General features: G+C 46.4%; 2 protein-coding genes across 3 annotated transcripts in view; both read right to left on the bottom strand.

Moving 5' to 3' along the window:
• The window catches only part of rab27a (RAB27A, member RAS oncogene family), a 101,318-nt gene extending 97,278 nt beyond the window's left edge, over positions 1–4,040 (bottom strand). For both annotated transcript variants that reach the window (XM_078427209.1, XM_078427212.1), the window contains exon 1: positions 3,927–4,040. The gene's annotated coding sequence lies outside the window, so the exon portion shown is untranslated. The remainder of the gene's footprint in view (positions 1–3,926) is intronic.
• Positions 4,041–18,776: 14,736 nt separating this feature from the next.
• On the bottom strand, positions 18,777–21,484 carry pigbos1 (PIGB opposite strand 1). The gene is made up of 2 exons (XM_078427293.1): positions 21,048–21,484; positions 18,777–19,452 (listed from the first exon to the last, which is right to left on the bottom strand). The coding sequence occupies exon 1, from the start codon at positions 21,433–21,435 to the stop codon at positions 21,217–21,219; it is 219 nt and encodes a 72-aa protein (XP_078283419.1). The 5' UTR covers positions 21,436–21,484; the 3' UTR covers positions 18,777–19,452; positions 21,048–21,216.
• Between the last annotated feature and the right edge of the window lie 169 nt (positions 21,485–21,653).

The raw sequence follows: 21,653 nt of genomic DNA, 5'->3' as shown, positions 1-21,653 counted from the left end.
GCCCCACTGGCTGGCTGTATCCATCCATCCCGGGTGGAGGGCGAGGGAGGCGGTGGTCACCATCTCATGTGGTCACCATGTCATGTGCTGGGGCAGCAGGGCGAAGGCCGCGGACGCCAACAGGATTAACAAACTCATCAGGAAGGCTGGCTCTGTCCTGGGGTCGGAGCTGGATTCATGGGAGGTGGTGTTGGAGGGGAGAATGCTCCTCAAACTGCAAAACAACCTGGGCAATACAGCTCACCCCCTCCATGACACAATGGTCGACCTGAGGAGTACCTTGAACAACAGACTGGTTCCACCAAGATGCAGTACAGAACGCCACAGGAGATCCTTCTTCCCTGTGGCTATCAAACTGTTAAACTCCTCCACCTCCCACCCCCATTTTGTCCTGGGGTAGACTGACACACCAGACAGTCTGAAGAAAGGTCTCAACCCGCAACGTCACCCGATACTTCTCTCCAGAGATGCTGCCTGTCCCGCTGAGTTACTCCAGCATTTTGGGTCTATCTTTGATCATTGGCGAGGGCTGGGTGGGTCAGAGTCTGTGCAGCTTGGACCACAACCCACTGACACCAAACATGCCACTTGTTGTTGGATTCAACAAAGTTACTGCCCCAGAGATTGGCGACAGGCTTGACATGCTTCATCCAACCTTGATCAGGCTGTGTCAATGGCAGCCACGGTCCAAAAAAAAGGAAGTGTAATTCTTAAAAATCCCGAGGATAAAGTGGTTATGGTGCCTCCCTGCCTCAGTCAGTCTTCACCCTCCATCCCGTATCTTTCAACTACATGTCTAGTGGCTCAGCACTATGCACCTTCCTTCATTAGCAAGCTCCCTGTGAAGGGCAAATCAACACGGAAGACTACACATGGACACTTTCCAACCTAAATCCGGGGATTGGTGGTCAGGATTCAGGATAGGATTCAGGATATCTTTATTTGTCATCCAAAAAACAAGTCTTTTGGACGAGATTTCGTCACCCACAGTCCAACAATAAAAGCAATAAAATAAGCAAATTACACAACCCCAACCAACACAAAACACAAAAAAAAAAGAAAAATCCATCGCAGTGAGTCTCCTCCAGTCCCCTCCTCACTGTGAGACATGCCTCTTTGGGACATACTGAAAAACATCACTGCTCAAAACAGAGAAAATAGGTGCAGGAGAAGGCCATTTGGCCCTTCGAGCCAGCACCAACTCGGGAGAGTTCATCCCATCCCTGTGCTAATCTAAGTCAACCGGTCAACTTTAAGGAATCTCCCTACACTTCAGGAGGTAAGAGAAGGATGTTGTGCAAACTCTAAATCCAGATATAATTGAAATGCGCCCTGCAGCGCTGCTCGGCTGATGCCAGTATGGAAGGGTAATTATTATTAAAATGTTAACCGCTTCATGTGGAGGAGTGCAAGGTGTGGGAGCTGTTAATAAGCAATAAAACCAAGCCACCTGTTGTGGCACAGCTGTAGCTCCAGTGACAGCCCTTCACTGCCAGCTCGCCCATCTCCACAATCAAGGGGGGGGGGCTCAATATCCGAGTCCACAGCCCCACAAACCTTGGATTCGTATTCTACACCTCGCGGAACAACAGAGAACCAGAGTACAGACCAGCTGAATAAAACTTGTAGGAAGGAACTGCAGATGCTGGTTTACACCGAAGACAGACACAAAATGTTGGAGTAACTCACTGGGACAGGCAGCATCTCTGGAGAAAATAAATGGGTGATGTTTTGGGTCGAGTCCTTTCTTCAGACTGACAGTCAGGGGAGAGGGAGACACAGAGATAAGGAAGGGTGAGGTGTGAAAATGACAGATCAAAGCAGACGTGGATAAGGAAATGTATAGGAAGGAACTGCAGATGCTGGTTTACACCGAAGGCAGACACAAAATGCTGGAGTAACTCAGCGGGACAGGCAGCATCTCTGGAGGGAAGGAAGGGTCTCGACCCGAAACGTCGCCCATCCACTCCTTCTCTCCAGAGATGCTGCCTGACTCGCTGAGTTACTCCAGCTTTTTGGGGTCTATCGTTGAATGGGTCGAGACCCTTCTTCAGACAGAGAATAAAACTTGCCTCGTGTGAAGCGGCTTGGAAATTAACACATTAAAATGAACCAACACTGTATATGTATCTAGAAGGTTGAGTCGTTTGTGTGCTGTTGCTGTCCTCGTCCACCACAGTGAGCGGTGGGGCAACTGACTGACTATCCGGGTGCAGAGCCCCACTGGCTGGCTGCATCCATCCATCCCGGGCCAAGGGCAAGGGAGGCGGTGGTCACCATCTCCAGGGTGGTCACCATCTCCGGGGGGTGGTCACCATCTCCGGGGGGTGGTCACCATCTCCGGGGGGTGGTCACCATCTCCGGGGGGTGGTCACCATCTCCGGGGGGTGGTCACCATCTCCGGGGGGTGGTCACCATCTCCGGGGGGTGGTCACCATCTCCGGGGGGTGGTCACCATCTCCGGGGGGTGGTCACCATCTCCGGGGGGTGGTCACCATCTCCGGGGGGTGGTCACCATCTCCGGGGGGTGGTCACCATCTCCGGGGGGTGGTCACCATCTCCGGGGGGTGGTCACCATCTCCGGGGGGTGGTCACCATCTCCGGGGGGTGGTCACCATCTCCGGGGGGTGGTCACCATCTCCGGGGGGTGGTCACCATCTCCGGGGGGTGGTCACCATCTCCGGGGGGTGGTCACCATCTCCGGGGGGTGGTCACCATCTCCGGGGGGTGGTCACCATCTCCGGGGGGTGGTCACCATCTCCGGGGGGTGGTCACCATCTCCGGGGGGTGGTCACCATCTCCGGGGGGTGGTCACCATCTCCGGGGTGGTCACCATCTCCGGGGTGGTCACCATCTCCGGGGTGGTCACCATCTCCGGGGTGGTCACCATCTCCGGGGTGGTCACCATCTCCGGGGGTGGTCACCATCTCCGGGGGTGGTCACCATCTCCGGGGTGGTCACCATCTCCGGGGTGGTCACCATCTCCGGGGTGGTCACCATCTCCGGGACTGACCGGTGGCGGCACATCCAAGCCCGGCTCCCCGCCACCGGCAGACACGAGAAATACTGGCGCAGCCCAGGGGCATCTCTGGAGATGTCTGTAGAAGGGTCTCGACCCGAAACATCACCCATTCCTCCCCTCCAGAGATGCTGCCCGACCCGCTGAGTTACCCCAGCATTTATGAGTCTCTCGTCGGTGTAAACCAACATCTGCAGTTCCTCCCCACACATTTCCTTACCAACGTCTGCTTTGATCTGTCGTTTTCACACCTTACCCTTCCCTATCTCTGTGTCTCCCTCTCCCCTGACTGTCAGTCTGAACAGAAAGGAAAGGACTCGACCCCAAACGCCACCCATTCCTTCCCTCCAGAGACGCTGCCCGACCCGCTGAGTTACCCCAGCATTTTGTGTGTCTGTCTTCGGTGTAAAGCAGCGCCTGCAGCTCCTCCCCCACACATCACACAGAAAGGCCGACAGGTATCTGTCAGCATTGTAGCCCACAGGCCAAGGGGTTTGGTGACACGTACAGGTACAGTGGGAGCCCCCGCCAGCTGGGGCTGGGGCTGGGGCTGGGGCTGGAGTGGGAGCTGGTACCGGTGGGACTGGGGCAGGTCCCCGACACAAGCTGCTGTCAGACCCAGAGACAGTCTCCGGGACAAGGGCGTCGTGAGCGCCGACACCGTGGGAAGCAGCGCCGGCAGCAAAGGCAAGGCGGCCGCATCCACGCTGTCCGCCCACAGTGGAGCCAAGTCTGCCACAGATGTCACCGGATAAACTTTTACAAGGTACAGTCACAGCAGGGACAATAACTGCGGCAGCGACAGTCAGAGAGTTCCCGTACAACCAGAGCCTTCCTTACACCACATGTAACCCCGGCACCCTCGCCTTGCCTTGCCTTGCCTCGCCTCGCCTTGCCTTACACTCACCGTGACCCGGGGCTTGTCTCCCTTCACTGGTCCCACGCGGAAACAAGCAGCTCGCAGAAAACTTGCATTTAAACGCACTTCAATTACTCACATCCTTCCTCTGTCAGAGCAACATCACTTCCCGTAACGCGGCTCCGCCCCAGGAGAGAGTGCACCTCAGCGACACCTCGCTGTGTGTGTCTGCACCTCCCCTGCCCCTCCCACTGCCCCTGCCTCGCCCCTGCCCCTGCCCCTCCCTCTGCCCCTGCCCTCCCTCCTGCCCCTCCCCCTCCCCCTCCGCCTCCCCCTGCCCCTCCACCTGCCCCTGCCCCTCCCTCTGCCCCTGCCCCTCCACCTCCCCCTGCCCCTCCCCCTGCCCCTCCACCTGCCCCTGCCCCTCCCTCTGCCCCTCCACCTCCCCCTGCCCCTCCACCTGCCCCTCCACCTCCCCCTGCCCCTCCCCCTGCCCCTCCACCTGCCCCTGCCCCTGCCCCTGCCTCTGCCCCTGCCCTCCCTCCTGCCCCTCCCCGTCCTCCTGCCCTCCCCCTCCCCCTCCCCTCCCTCTGCCCCTCCCCCTGCCTCCCCTCCCCTACCCCTCCCCTGCCCCCCTTACCCTGCCCCTCCCTCCCCTCCCCTCCCCTCCCCTACCCCACTGCCCCTCCCCTTGCCACTGCCCCTCCCCTGCCCCCCTCCCCTGCCCCATCCCCTGTCCCTGCCCCCTCCCCCTGCCCCCTCCACTTAGATCAGATCAACTCTTTCTTCCAAACCTGGTGACCAACAGCAGGGATCGTGTTCCACTGCAACGTTCCTCACACTCCGAGGCAGCTGACGAGGATCTGCTGAGAGTGGGTGACATCAGCTGAAAGAGGCACAGAGTCGTCACCGTGGTAGTGGGTTGAAAGTGTGAAACAGTTGTAACTGAGCTCCTCCGGTGATGCTGAAAGGATCACCAGGCCACAGATAGTGGCAGCACACTGCCATATTTTATGGCCCAGGCTCCCCAGGAATTCCCAGCCCACTGACCACCTGGTCTTCCCACTCGTGTAGGGAAGAGAGATCTACCGTTCAAGGTGTATGCCCTGGCCTCCAGTGCTCCCAAGAAGCATCACCTCACATTGTGTGGATTAAACTCCACCTGTCATTTCTCAATCCACTTAACCAACACATCAATATCACTCTGCCGCCCGGTACGTCCACATTGTCAATAACTCCACCTATCCTTGTATTATTTGCCAACTTCCTGATTTGACGCCTCTTCACCTGCAACTTAGTCCAAAGCTTCTCCAACAGCACTAACAAACCTCCCTGTAAGGATATTGTTCTCACTATTGTTAAGATGCAACCCATACGGCCCTCTTGTACACGTCCCATCTTCCCCAGTAAATGTCTCGTTGATCCAGGGACCTAAAGCCCATCCTCCTGCACCATCCCTTCAGCCACACATTTATTCTAATCCGATACTCATCTTTGTGCAGGCGATTTGCACAGCTTTTACCAGCCTAGTACCACAACAAAGAAACCCTTGATACAATGGGCTGCTTCGTCTTTCACTGGACTTCTCAACACACAGAGGCTGGATGCAAAAAAGTGTAAACACATTCACTCAACTCTCTTACTTCCCACCACACCTCTGATCACCAGCCCATTAGCCTCTTCCTCCAATTTCCATAGGATCAGCACCAGTTAACAACTCCCTGTCCCAGCCAGAATGTCTCCTTCTTGCTTTTACCATCTCCTTGGCTCTCAACAGCTTCTCTCTGACTGCTGCCCCAGGTCCTCTATTTGCATCTCCCACTCCTCGTAGTTTGGAGAACAAGAGCAAATGCAACACTGATACTTGTACTCACAGTACCTTTGAGGATAGCGTTCATACAAAGATTGGTGGATATTGGGTAGATATAAAGTGCTGACGATGTAAAAGTCACAACCTGTTTTTTATTTGGGAGCTTATGTTTTTTACCTATCTGTCAGCTTGTCTCACCCTTGAGTCAGAGGTTTGTGGATTGAAGCCATCTGCAGACCGTAGCACAAACCTAGGCTGACAGTCCAGCGTCGCCTTGGCATAGTCTCTTCAGAAGTTCTTCAAATCAAGTGCTTTATCTGCAAAAGAGATATGTCTGATGAGACACAATGTTAAATGTTCATTTCTATCCCTCAAAGCTGTGCTCAATCTTTATTTGAGATTGTTGCAGTCTAGACAGGGATTTAAAAGCATGCGACTGTATGAAACGTTTTCCCTCATTCTACATTTCATTTGATCACAAAGCCACTTTGAAACAGACTGAAAGTTTATAAAACACCAGTCCTATGTCTGGTGGCTTCCCATGTAATCACTGAGATGTGTGAACACTTGTAAAAGTCATCAGAGTCTGAAGAAGCATCTGGACTCGAAATACAGTCTGCCAATTTCCCTGCTCAAATCCTGCCTGATCAGCTGAGTTCTTCCAGCAGTTTGTTTTTTGCTAAAGTCATTGAAAAGATCAGTTACTGTGCAGGGAAATAATCTCCTTGGAACCAGTGATTTACGTTGATCTGTAACACATCCCACTGCACCTTTAGGTAACAACAGTAGGCGAGGATTTTCATGACAAACTAACAGAATTGATAATCGCATTGCAAGGTTGTTCATTAAGTTAAAAGCAAGCAAGGCAACTAACAGGAAGATAGCGCAGTATAACTGAACATGTGGTCAAAGAGCTGGTCAGGTACATGCATCATTGGACTCTTTTCCAGGGACCTGCAGAAGGATAGGTTGCTCCTAAACTGGAGGAGAACCAGATGTTGAGCATACTGAAGGCTGAGATCGGGCAGCAACATCTGAGCATTAACAGACCATTGATGGTTTGTTCGTAACTATTGGGCAGTGAGATTCCACGTAAACACATAGTCACCTTGTATGTAGAACACAACATTTGAATTCGCTTAAATCAGTTACTAGGTTACAGGACATTTCAAAATCGATGAGTGACTGTGGAGATTGGAACATCTTGTGAAGTCACTGGCATGGCTCACTTAAATTTGTAAGACTGAAACAAAAGTATTTTACCAAGGGAACTGGCTGCCTTTTTATATTAAGGTTTGAGTGATTTTGTTGCATCACAAATTCATTGTGTGGTGAGCAGTGTCCTGTCCCACGTCTGCCTTGATACCTTCTATTAACAATGTTGGAGGTTATATAATGATGGTACTATACTTGGTCAAATAATTACTGCTTATTAAATCAGTAGATGGACAGTTGTGGTATCTCAGGTGCAGATGCCCATGTTGGGAACTTTTTCAATATAATGCTAACAAATCTGCAGATGCTGGTTTACAAAAAAAAAGACCAAATGCTGGAGTAATTCAGCAGGTCAGGTTGCATCTCTGGAATTAGGATCCTCCTTCAGACAGAAAAAGGGTACTGACCCGAAACATCACCTATCCATGTTCTCCAAAGACGCTACCTGACCCTCTTAGGTACTCCAGCACAATGAATATTAAAAGAACATGCCTCTTAGTATCCAACTAGACCAAGTGGACTCGTTGGGCCCAAACCTCCATTGGTGCAGCACCCTCTCCTCCCCCACTCCTCCTCCCCTTCCCCACTCCTCCCCCCTCCTCTCCCCTCTCCCACCCTACCCCCTCCTCCTCCTCCACTCTTGGATAGGTTTATAGGTTAATTGGCTTGCTAAAACTGTAAATTGTCACTGGTGCATGTTGGTTAGTGTGCGGGAATTGCTGGTCGACGTGGATTCGGTGGGCCGACAGGCCTATTTCCGTGCTGTATCTCTACACTAAGCTAAACTCACATCAAGTCTCTGCTTTATCTTCAAAGCTTTTCTCTGAAAAAGCTGGCAGGCATGTAATGTCATGTCAAAGGGCAAAGGCCCTGCAGTTTGTATTGGTCATTCAAGATTCAAGATTCAAGATAGCTTTATTTGTCATCCAAAAAAGTTTTTTGGACGAAATTCAGTCACCCACAGTCCAACAATAAAAGCACTAAAATAGGCAGATTACACAATAAAGCATTAAAATAGGCAAATTACACAACCCCAAAAACACACAAAAAAAGAAACATCCATCACAGTGAGTCTCCTCCAGTCCTCTCCTCACTGTGATGGAAGGCCACAATGTATTTTCCCTTCCCCTGCCGTCTTCTCCCGCGGTCAGGCTGTTGTGGTTCCAGGCCGCGCCGGACATTACCTCCTAATCAACAGTACAGGTGAAATACAATTAGGCATTTACATTGGACATCTCTGCAAATGAGAGTCAAAACTGAAACTGGTTAACCATATCAGAGCACAGCTTTGCAATCGTACTTCACTGGGAAATATCACATTAAACAGTATTAAAATAACTTTAGAACTCCCCTATGACTCATTGAGTTCCATCACTGAATCACTAAGGATGTACAGCCTCTGGCAATTCCAATTCAATATTAGTTTGCACTGCAATTAGCCGACTGCACTTACAACAGGAGAGGTGATGAATTCAGAACTCCTGAACTACAAGAAAAATAATCAGCCGTTGTTCCAGTGCCTAAATGAGTAGAGTTTTTAATCAAAAAATGTGCTTCATAATAGTATGTTTTTATGACTACAAATTGTGAAGCTGCTTGGAATTAAACAACCAGCTAACACTCCACATCTTGCTCATTCCTAATAGTTACTTGGATGAGGTACCAGAGGGATGAGCAATAGCTAAGAAATTGCATCCCAAATGCATCACCGGGTCAAGGAAATCCCCCGTGACTTCAAGGTGGTGATGCTTGGTCCTATTTATTGAGCTAGAAAACATACTGCTAGAAGAACTCAACTGGTCAGGCAGCATCTGTGGAGGGAAATAGACAGATAACGTTTTGGGTCAGGACCCTTGTTCAGACTGATGGAGAAGAGGGGAGATAGCTGGTAAAAAGAAGTGAGGGAAGGAGTGGGACAAGAGCTAGCAAGGGATGGGTGGATCGGGTGAGGAGTTGATTCACAGATGAGTCAGCTTTCTCTGCTCTACCCCATCAGTCCTGACACAAAACGTTGTCTGTCCATTTCCCTCCACAGGTGCCCTTTGAGTTCCCTCCAGCAGCTGCCATCATCTCTCTTTACCGACTCTAAGTGAGAACAGCAAATTCACCAATCAAGAATTAAAACCTGGTCATTTCCAGTCTGTATGACATGAGGAGATATAGCAAGAGCTACCCAAGAAGATAATACAAACATTAGAAAATGGAACTAAGTAAAAGCTAATACTGCTAACTCAACGGTAATAAAAAAGAAAATGGATAGCGCAATTAAACTTGTGTAATCAGCGGCAAATAACTCTGGACAAAGGTAAAAACTTTGGTACTAAACTAAAAGGATTAAAGGCATCTGATTAATAAAAGTGATGTGATGAACTGGTAGAGAGGTGCTGAGACTAATGACACAATTTGGCAAGTTGGAGTGAACTTCCCTTTGTTTACTTTGAGGATCTAGAGGCACAACCTGCCACTGTATGGCAATATTATGTCCATGCTCGGTATTGGAGTGCAACCAAGTGATGATCACACAGAAATTATCCTGAATTCCTGTTCACCTATCAATAAAAACTATGACCAACCATCAAAGACTGTTACTTATTAATGTCTTCAATCAGCCTGAATCCTCTAAGGGGAAACATCAGCTTTCATGTGGCAATCTGAGGATGTTTGTGTTTCCTTTATTTTGCAATTAATGATATATTAGTTTTATCACTTCTACTTTTAGACTTCCTCTCTTTGGAAAAAGAATTTCACACTTCACATAGGCTGCAGTATTGAGTTAGCCCACAGAGTGGCGCCAGACCCCCTTCATCTGCTGGTGCTAGTCATTCCTCCAGTTTCCCTCTCCTCTGATTTTCAGTCTGAAGAAGGGTCTCGACTTGAAACGTCACCTATTCCTTTTCTCCAGAGATGCTGCCTGACCTACTGAGTTACTCCAGCATTTTGTGTCTATCTTTGGGGTGCCATACTCAGACAGGACGTAGGCAATGACCTGCAGATTAGGCATTGAATTACAGTTGGAGAGTATCTCACGTGGTGCAGCAGAGCAGCAAGCTAATTACATTGTCAGACTTAATATTCTACTTGAACAAATCATACAAATAAACAGGGAAACAAGGAAAGGAATTGCAAAATATCAACAAAGAAAGCTGAAGATTATGCATTTTAAGATGACTAATAAGTGTAGGACAAACAAAATAAATAGTTGGATCCTGAGTAATATTGAGGAGTTGAGGAGCTTTATTGTACAACTAGACCAAGTGGACCCGTTGAGCCCAAATCTCTCCTGCATTGATGCAGCACCCTCTCCTCCCATCCTCTCCCCCTCCCTCCTTCAGGAACAAACAAACAAACAAACGAGAGTTTTAGTATATAGATGGTGGCAGTAGATAGATAAAGTGGTGAGGAAGGCATATGAGATACTAGCCATCATTAGCCAGGGCATGGGATGGTTAGGGTATAAATTTATAAAACATTCGATAAGCCCAAAGCGGGGGACCTTTATGCCATACTGGTCGCCACACTGGTTTCTGTGCTGTATGACACTTCATCTCTGGAGATATCCCTCCACTACCGTCAGCAACATAAACTCCCCCCATACCATTTGCATACATTGTTGTTATGATTTCCAAGCAGTGTCCAAGCAATCTGGATGAAATGGTTGAACATTACAGGTGATTAGATAAACCATTGCTACAATGTTTAGATTCTGTTGTGGCATCTTAAAAATATACTTCTGTTTAATTAAAGTACAAAGTCCAAGAAATTCTCAGTGCTTGGCTTTTCGAAAATTGGACTCTTACATGCTCAGAGCTATATAAAATGGCCCAAGCTTTTGATTAGAGATCAATGTCACAGATTTATACAGCAAGGAAACAGGCCCTTTGGCCCATCTCTTCCATGCCAATAAAGTCGAGCTAATCCCATTTGCCTAGTTAGATTTGTCTGCACCCTTTCCAGTTCAATGGCATCCTTCCTATTGCTGGGCAATCAGAAATGCACACAATAATTTAAGTGTGGCCTCCCCAACATCTTGGGCAGTTGTAATATGACATCCCAATTCTTGTATTCAATGCTCTGACTGATGAAGGCAAATGTGCCAAATGCCTTCTTCACCATCCTGTCTACTGTGTCACCACTCTCAGGAACCTATGAACTCGTAGCCCTGGATCTCTCTTCTCTACAACACTCTCCGTGGCCCTGCCACTTACTGTACGTCTTATCCTGGTTTAACTTACCAAACATAATATTTCACGCTCAATTAGATAAATTCAATGTTTATCATGATGCAATACTACGCATTTGCCCGAGACAAATTCCATACTTACCAAAATGCAATACTTCACACCTGTCTGTGTTAAATTTCATACTTACTAAAATCATAGCAAGAAATACATTTTCTCTGACATGCTAAAATCTGATGAGAGAACCAAGAACACTAACATGATGTGATCTCCCGGTTGTCAAACAATTTAACTCCCCTTCCCATTCCCATACTGATTTTGCTGTCCAGGGCCTCTTCCATTGTCCGAGTGAGGCCAAACGCAAATTGGAGGAACAGCACCTCATATTTTGCTTAGGCAGCTTACAACCCAGCAGTATGAACATTGATTTCTCTAACTTCAATTAACCTTTGTATCTCCTCTCTCTTCGTCCCTCCCCACCCGTGCCGTTGTACGTTTCACTGTTGTCCTGTTGAGTTTCATTGACCGTATAACTCGTATTCACCTAGCCCACAGTCAACAATGAACCATTGTGGGCACCTTACTTTGATCATCATTACTTTTTACGTCTTTCATTAATTTTTTCTATATCTCTCCATATCACGCACTGTAGCTCTCGTTTCCCTTTCCCCTGACTCTCAGTCTGAAGGGTCTCGACCCAAAACTTCACCTATTCCTTTTCTCTAGTGATGCTGCCTAACCTGTTGAGTTACTCCAGCTTTTTGCGTCTATCTTCAATTTAAACCAGCATCTGCTGTTCCTTCCTGCACACTAATAGCAGTCCCTGTTTATTTCTGGCCTAATTTATCAATGTAGATTATTTTCTTATAAACAAGAAACTGCAGATGTTGGTTCACAATAGAAGGCACACAATGCTGGAATAATTCAATGGGTCAGGCGGTAACTCAGTAGAACATGGATAGGTGACGTTTCAGGACAGGATCCTTCTTCAGACCCTGCAGATTATATTCCTACCTTGACCGATGACTCACATGTAGCAAATGGTTCTTTCATTGAGATGCTTGTCGTCCACCACCACTTTAACCCCCCCCCTGCCCTTCCATCTGCAACATAAAACATTTAAGCACAGTAAGCATATTGTGTAAGTCCAAAGTACCAATAAGGAACTGACTGTGGTCAGAATGTCCACTTAGTTCTCAACCACAACAACTTTATACCATTTTCAGCAAAGTATTCTACATACAGAGATGGTCATAAAGCTTTTTTTTTGGAAGATAAAGAACTGGAAAATTTCAATTTACAGCCTCCTCCTCCTCCTCCTCCTTTACCAAGCATGATTAACATTTGGCTCCAGTTTTGAGGGAAATCTAGATTTTAATAGAACAAAGCTAGGGTAGCAATAACTAAACAATAAGTTAAATAGCCACAAAGTTGAACATTATAATATGGGGATAATCGAAGAGTTATGCCAATAGTTTATAATCAGCAAAGCCATGTTAAACTAATTAATAGCAGCAATATTTTTTCAATACAAAGTATTGTAATGTCATTATTTTTCATCATTAGCTTTCTAAAGAAAATTGTGCAATTAATCAAAAACAGGATGCAGAACTGCATTTCAATGTGTAACATTGAAATGTTTTTAAATAACTTAAATCCATAAATATGGATTAGCAAACAGACTCATTGAAATGACATTTGGGGAAGAGAGGAAAATTTACTGCTGAAGGTGACCAGAGGAAGAATTGGAACATTTTTAACTTTGAAACCAAGAGTCCCAAATCACATTTAACATAAATGTAAATTGAACAAATGCAAACAATCCTTTAAAAAACTGATATTATCAAGAGTCTGCCATAAATTTTAGACCTCCCATAGCATTTTCCAACTAATGGGATATTTCTGAAGTTTGGGCATTTTCTATTTTCATCTATTTTTAAAAAGATGTTTCCTATGTACAGAATTAAAGCATAAAATAGCTGAAAACAAAAACAGGGTGAAAGAACATGGCCTGTAATTATTTATTGAGGTCACACAATTGCAATTTAAAGCTAAGCTGTCATTATGTTGAGCTGACAGCTTAGTTCTTCACAGCAAGGAAAGAAAAATGTTCATCATGTCAACATGTTCCTCATCTTCCCAATTTAACCTTTTCTAAGAAAAGAATATATGTACATTTTCATCATAAGATAGTTATAATGCAACACTACTTCGCTCCTTTTGTTTAAAACTCACCCTTTGAACATGGACAATCTCTGAAAGACCATCAATTATTGCTCATTCCTGGAAACCCAGAAGGATCTTTGCATCTTGTGTACAAGCAAGGGGCTTGCAGGGCCACCAGAGAGGTACTCGGAGGAAACCTCATTAGATGGCAATGGTGTTTATTGGCCAAACCAGGGAAGAACAGCAGATGTCCTTCCCTGAAGAGCAGAAATAAACTAGTTGGGTTTTTATACCAATCCAAAAGTTTTGCAGTAACCTTCACTGTTACCAGGTTTTCCAAAACCCATTAATAACTCTGACATCGAGAATGATGTCTATCTCCTGGATGAGTCTGCTACGTCAGGCGTGTGCTTAACATTCAACCTCAAAAATAAATGTCACTGCAATAAATACCAGCATTAAGAAGTACCTTATTGTAACATACAAATCCAAATTATGTTTATGAGATTAAAAACGTGTGAATATTCATGAAGATTTCCGATCAGTTTTCCTACTTGAACTTTGGGGAGGAGGAATGAGTGGGATGTCTGCCCTTCTGAAAGGATGATCTCACTGAAATATTTCATTTGCCACAGCCAAAACCGTCAATTGCTAGGTCAGGAACACATTGCCATTGTTGTCAAGGTGACCATATTAATGAATTTTTATGTGCCTGTCTCCTTCCAAGCTGAAACTGGATATTGTTGCAACATCTTGTAAGTTCGCACCACTATTGCATCAGGCAGGACGAGGAGGCTGGCTGTTCTGAAAGTTAATTACATCTCATGCTATCTTGCCAGAAACTAGCACGCAGAGGTAGCACATTGCTCTATTAAGATTGCAATCTTCTGACCATATGCTTTTTGAGTAACGCATGTTAAATGAGTCATTTCCTGGTACCCACCAAGTTCATTCCTTTGGCAACTAACATGTGTGTGACCACAAGCAGCTTCTCATGTAGATCATATTCCGATATTCATGATGCATTTGTTTAATTTAATTTGCAGTTGAAACACAGGGCTAACCAAAGAGTCAGATGACTTGATTACAACGGCTCTCAGCAGGTAGTTGTAGTTTATCATTCCCGAGTGCCACCACAAAATCAGCTGTGGAAGAGCTGTAAAATGCTGACGTACTGGTACAAACGCTGCTACATGCACCCAACCTCACTCTTGTGCGTTTTCAGGCTTTGTCACCAGCTACACCATAATCAACTGAAGCAGGAACATGGGAGGGTGGAGAAGGAGGTAAGTGAGCAGGGTGAGGCAACCATGGCAGCTTTATTCAGCCAAAAATATATGTGAAGAAATGATTTGCATGAAATGCAAGCAACCACAGCCACAGTTCCCTACTCACTAAATGGCCCAGACCTTATTGCTCCTTTTTCACTGCTCATTGGGACAACTGCCTGCCATAAGGCAAAAATAAACCCCACCAAAAAATATTCAATCAAATTTATAATAATCATACCAAATATCATACAAATATAAACCAATCATCACCGACTATTTTTAAGGGGAAATCATATCTAACAGTTTTTTGATGATGTAACAGAAAAGCCAGTGAAGAAAATGCAGAATGTATGGACTTCCATCATTAAGATTCTCAAAGCTTGGATAGGAAAATGGCTGAAAATTATGAAAGGTGGTAGCGTGATGAATCAAACCTGGAGAATGATTCAGGTGTAACCCTGGAGAATGGTTATTTTTCAGATTGGTGGAAAGTGTACAAGGGAGTTTCACAGGGAACAGTACCAGGACTGCGGCTTCTCTTTAATTCTCTGTGGCCAACCTAAATGAGTAGACTTTGTCAGTATGTATGCAGAGGAATGTGTACCAAAGAAGACTGAGACCATAGATGAACCATGAGATGCACTCCCGGATGAAGTCCAAGTCTGCATCATTCAAAGTGAAATGATCGCAAGTGGTGCAAGAAATCTGTATACGACTTTCGCAAAGCCATCAAGGATGCCAAGAGGGAATTCCAGACCAGGTCAGAAACCCAGGATAACCAAATGACACCCATCGATTGTGGCAAGGTTTTCATACTATAACAAGCTACAAAGTGAAGTCAGGCAGTATTGCTGGCAACAATGCACCCTCCTCTGATGAGTTCAATGCATTTGATGCTCATTTTGAACAGGACAATGAAAAGATGTCAACCACGCTGACATCCATGGGTGCATCTGTACCTCTAATCACAATTTTTCTTTGATGCCTTTGATTTTACATCTAGGGAACAGAGAAACTTTTGCAGCTATTTAAATAGGACTGGTGGGGTTGGGGGATGGGATGGGACAGAGGAAGCCAAAGACAAAAATGCCCCTGCTATTGAGCAGTTTGTGGGAGAGAATAAATGACAAAGAAGATGATGGTAGCAAGGGAATGGCATTGAGACAGAAAACAATGAGTAAGATGGGTATGAGACAGAAGATGTTTGATAGGTTCAGTTGAGATTTATAGGATGTAGCAGGACCATTATTGAAATTGTTGAACAATGACTTTGCTGTAAAGATAGACACATAAAGCTGGAGTATGGGTGGTTTAAAGCAGCATCTCCAGTTCCTTCATACACAATGACTTTGCTCTCATCATCAGTAAAATCAACATAGGGACTTATAGGAAACACTGTCTCAAAACAGTATCCAGCATCGTCAAGGACCAACACCACCCTGGACACGCTCTCATTTCACTTCTGCCATATCGGGAAGAAGGTATCATCATCATCATATATATACAGCCGGAAACAGGCCTTTTCGGCCCACCAAGTCCGTGCCGCCCAGCGATCCCCGTACATTAACACTATCCTACACCCACTAGGGACAATTCTTTTTTACATTTACCCAGCCAATTAACCTACATACCTGTACGTCTTTGGAGTGTGGGAGGAAACCGAAGATCTCGGAGAAAACCCACGCAGGTCACGGGGAGAACGTACAAACTCCTTACAGTGCAGCACCCGTAGTCAGGATCGAACCTGAGTCTCCGGCGCTGCATTCGCTGTAAAGCAGCAACTCTACCGCTGCGCTACCGTGCCGCCCCCGTATAGGAGTCTGAAAACTGTAATGTCCAGGTTCCAGGACAGCTTCTTCCCAATGACCATCAGACTGTTGAACATTATGAACTCCAACCAATTGCATTGGTTGCACTAGTGACTTTGGGGTTTTTTTTGTGGTTTTTTTTGCACTATATTGGGTTTATTTATTGAATTTGTTTGTTTGTTTATTACATTATCTATTGAGTACTGCATTTACAAATCTATTGTGCTGCTGCAAGTGAGAATTTCATAATTTCATTTTGGTACATATCAACAGATCACCAGAGCTTTCATTGTCATACGGTACCAAGGTACCGAACGAAACTACATAGCAGTCACACACAAAAAAGAACACAGGACACATGACCCCCAACACAAACGTCCATCACAGTGACTCCAAACACCCCCTCACTGTGATGGAGGCAACAAAACTTCCACTCTCTTCCCCACGCCCACGGACAGACAGCTCGTCCCCGACCGACCCGCACAGTCCCCGCAAGGGGATGGAAGTCCCCGCGGCCGAGTCGCACCGGGCGCTGAGACGTCTCGCGGCCGAACCGGGCGATGGAAGGCCCCGCGACCGAGCCGTGCGCAGCTAAGTCCCGCGGCCGAGCAGCACCGGGCGATGTTAGGCCCCGCGGCCGAGCCGCACCGGGCGATGTTAGGCCCCGCGGCCGAGCCGCGCCGGGCGATGGAAGGCCCCGCGGCCGAGCCGCACCGGGCGATGTTAAGTCCAGCGGCCGAGCCGCACCAGCGATGAAAAGTCCCGCGGCCGAGCCGCACCGGGCGATGTTAGGCCCCGCGGCCCGGGCACTGTTAAGTCCAGCGGCCTAGCCGCACCAGCGATGTTAGGCCCCGCGGCCGAGCCGCACCGGGCAATGGAAGGCCCCGCGGCCAAGCCGCACCGGGCACTGTTAAGTCCAGCGGCCGAGCCTTGCCGGGCGATGTTAAGTCCAGCGGCCGAGCCTCGCCGGGCGATGTTAAGTCCAGCGGCCGAGCCGCACCAGCGATGTTAGGCCCCGCGGCCGAGCCGCACCGGGCGATGGAAGGCCCCGCGGCCAAGCCGCACCGGGCACTGTTAAGTCCAGCGGCCGAGCCTCGCCGGGCGATGTTAAGTCCAGCGGCCGAGCCGCACCGGGCGATGGAAGGCCCCGCGGCCGAGCCGCACCCCGCGCCGTGAGGAAGAGACCTAAAAGAGAAAGGTTTCCCCCACCCACACCACCATCCCCCCACCCACACCACCACCCCCCCACCCACACCACCACCCCCCCACCCACACCACCACCCACCCCCCCACACCACCACCACCCCCCCCACCCACACCACCACCACCCCACACATACACAACCAAAAAAAAACAAAAACCATCCCAACACCGACACACAACAAAAAAAAGGAAAAAAGACGAAGACTGCTAGCGAGCCGCAGCCGTTAGGCGCCGCCACTTCCGCTTCAAAATGACAAAACTGTTAACTTTTCTCATAAGCCAAGGAAGCAGTTCTGATCTCCCAATCTACCTCATTGCAGGCCTTGCACTTTAAAATAAATCTGCACTTACTCTGCAGCTATAATAATATAATACAATATTCTGCAGTTAGGTATTTTTTGTTTGCACTACCAGTTGAACTTGTGTCTGGCTTGATTGTGTACTCAGTACAGATTAATTTGATTGGAGAGCAGTTTTTCACTGTATTTTAGTAAGTGACAATAATAAAGCGATACCAAAAGGTGAATAAATGTGCCCAAACTCAATAGGTAATTGCACCCTAAAGCATTTTACACATTCAATTAGATCAGACCAATCTGTAATCTATGATCTGCTTTTGCATCATAACCCTTTAGTTTATTAGATGAACAAAGACCAATCTCAAATTTAAAGTTTAACTGATCTAGTATCAACTAATATTTCAAAAAAACTTTCATATGTCTACTCTTTTCTTGATGCAATAGTGTTTCCCAAATTCACCCGAAATTCAACCGGGCTTTTAATATTTTGGACTGTTCTGTATTTTTAGGCTCCATAACCAACAGAAATAGTTTACATCCATCTTACCCATAAACTGTATGTTACCTCTGGCTTCACACAGCATCCACATGAGACTTCAGATGAGGCTAATTCCTCTTAAAATTTACAATATTCTACCCCAGGAGGCCACCCCTGGATACTAAGGGAATCAAGAAATATTTGAATCAAGCGGAAAAGTGATCCCGTGGCACAATGGCTAAGATCTTATTGAACAGCAGAAAAGATTCACAGGCTTGAAGTGGTCAGACACATGGACCTAGTCTGTAGGGCTTACTGGCATATTGTAAACACCTGATGGTAGATTCCTACTCACCAAGTTAGACCAGTCTTGTGTAGCAGCATGAGATAAGGCCTCTGTAAACAATGTGGCAATTGGAGAGATAAGGCCTGAATCTAGTAACATGATGATGATAACTAAGACTTGGATTGAACAAAGGAATACCTTAAGCATGAGACCACCACACAGGGATCTCTAAGCAGGAGATATCAAGCAGAAAAAGGGGATTGCAGAAGCAATTGATCACACACTTTTTCTGCTTGATTATGATGTAATAACTAAAATACCTTTTGGTGAAGATGCTTTACCTTTTTGCTAAATGTGTATAATTTTTTTATGGTTTGTACAATCAGAGAACGAGTGTACAGAATGCACCAGTAAGGCAAACAAACCTCTCTCCTTCCCTTCTATAGATGAATAACTGTGTAGCCGAAGAATGGACTGTGCAAAAGATATTCTTCCTCCACAAGAAGACTGCATATCCTATTCCTGCTTCTACATTCTTAAATTCCTCAATACTTAATGTCTCACCCACCTATCTCAAGCCCAACAACTTGTTACTACCCATATACTCATGGGTAGTTGTACATTATAGAGGCAAGAGTGGTAAAAAATATTTTTTTGTGTGGCAATGCTTTATTATCCGTTCTCATGTCTCTTGGTGTAGGTGAAAGCAACATTTATTGTCCATCCTTAGTTAAGAAGGCAATGGTCATCTTTCTCCTTGAACCATTGTAATTGTTGCAGAAGAGTAATTTGTCCAGCTCAGCAGTGTAAAGTTGTCGTTCAACAGTATTCATCCATTTCTTACTCAGTGACTTCAGCTTCTGCAGGAATATAGAAAAAAACTGCTTACAGTCTCAAAGAACCCACAGAGCTTGGGAAATCTGAGAATAAACATCACATTGCAACGATTACCCGAATAGCAATGGTGCCATTTAATACACTCCATGATGTTATTAACAAAACTTGATGCTAAGCAAATTAAAAATATATTTTAGAAAAGATTTGCCCCAAAAGGTTTAACACAGTGCCTTGAAGCAGGAAAGAGAATTTGTTAGATCTACGGGAAAACTTCCAGATTTTAGAACCGTGACTGCTGAAACCAAAATGTGCAAAAGGCCATAATGAATGAACCATAATGCTGGCAGAATGGCAGTTCTGAAAATACCAGAAAGAGAAGAATTTTAAAACTGAAGAGTATTCAGCACAGTGATAAATGTAATAAAACTTGCTGTAATCTGGGATATCAGAAGTAAGATTTTGGATTATTACCAGAGGGTACAAAATGGTGCAAAGTTAGAACAGCCAGGTCTATAGGTAACAAAGGGTTAGGGATTTATGAAAGAAAGTTATACAATTTGGGGGAGGACATTATTTGGAAACAGGATAAAGACGCTTATTAATGTTCGGGTTCAGCCTCAAATAATAATTAGGTAGATAGATGCACATATTTGCTTCTGGGGTGGTCTTCAGTCCCAAATTCATTCTTCCTATTAGTACTGGAAATCAGACTGCAACATGGGAAATCAGAGACACGAAAAGCCCATGTTATCCTTTCTATGTATCAGTGACTTCTATCCACTGATTCAGTTTAGTTTACAGATACTGAGCAGAAACAGGCCCTTCGGCCCACCGAGTCCGTACATTAACACTATCCTATACACTTGGGACAATTTTATTTTATTTTAACAAAGCCAATTAACCTATAAACCTGTACAACTTTGGAGTGTGGGAGGAAACTGGAGCACCTGGAGAAAACCAAAACAACCCCAGGGAGAACAAATGAATTCTCCAATCTTTTCAGGGTGAACCAAAGCATAGAATGGCATTCCTTAATTGTATTTGTCTTGTGTCAATTCAATAAAGCTTCAGTGAAACTCAAGACTAAGCATCCAACCAATTATCACTGCAGTCACAGCATTCTACAAAGCAAAATAGTATTCCACCAAATAGTATTTGGCTCAGAGTTCCTTATCATACAAAAAAAAAATCTTATTATTTGGATGATTAGGAATAGAAACATAGAAAATAGGTGCAGGAGTAGGCCATTCGGCCCTTCGAGCCTGCACCGCCATTCAATTGTGATCATGGCTGATCATCCAACTCAGTATCCCGTACCTGCCTTCTCTCCATACCCCCTGATCCCTTTAGCCACAAGGGCCACATCTAACTCCCTCTTAAATATAGCCAATGAACTGGCCTCAACTACCTTCTGTGGCAGAGAATTCCACAGATTCACCACTCTCTGTGTGAAAAAAAACTTTCTCATCTCGGTCCTAAAAGAATATCATTAGAAACATAATTAAGCAAAACTATAAAATGAAATATACATTTGAAACCCAAGAAACTAATACCCAATTTAAAGAATTAGTTTATAGTCTATTGCTTCACATGTCAAAAAGTCAATATTTTGATTTACTTAAAGGCACCTCTGGAGAACATGGGTGGGTGACCAAATGTTCGATGCCCAGCTGCAGTGAGCCAGCACAGTTGCAGGGCTCAGACCACGCCCGGGGAGCTGTCGTACAGGTTGCCATGACGCTGCCTCACATTGAGCGGCTGGGCGGTGGGCGGGGGCCGGTGGGACACTAGCCGGCCTCGCCGCCCGCTTTACCGTCGCCGCCGGGACGGGCCTGAGGCGGCGCAGGGTCGTCAGTGTCGGTGCCGCCGGGAGCCGCCTTGCCCTGAGCGCTGGCTTGTTCCAGGCGATACTGTTTATACAGCGGCTTGTAGATGTACAGTCCGCCCGCCACCCCCACGACCAACGCCAGCGTCAGCTGAGGGAAGGTCAACCCGACCGGCAACATGGACGCTCGGTGGAGGCGACGGCCCGCCAACCGCCGGCAGCGCGCACGCGCGGCCTCCTCCTCCCCCCCACACCCTCAAAAGATACTAGACTAGACCGACACTAGAGTACTCTAATATCTTTCTCCAAAGATACTAGACTAGACAAAGACACCAGAGTACTCTAGTATCTTTCTCCAAAGAGACTACACTAGACTAAGACACCAGAGTACTCTAGTAT

Source organism: Rhinoraja longicauda, chromosome 33, assembly GCF_053455715.1.
Source record: "Rhinoraja longicauda isolate Sanriku21f chromosome 33, sRhiLon1.1, whole genome shotgun sequence".
Classification (NCBI taxonomy): Eukaryota; Metazoa; Chordata; class Chondrichthyes; order Rajiformes; family Arhynchobatidae; genus Rhinoraja; species Rhinoraja longicauda.
Note: the sequence above shows the minus strand (reverse complement) of the source record. Positions and strands in the feature narration are given on the sequence as shown.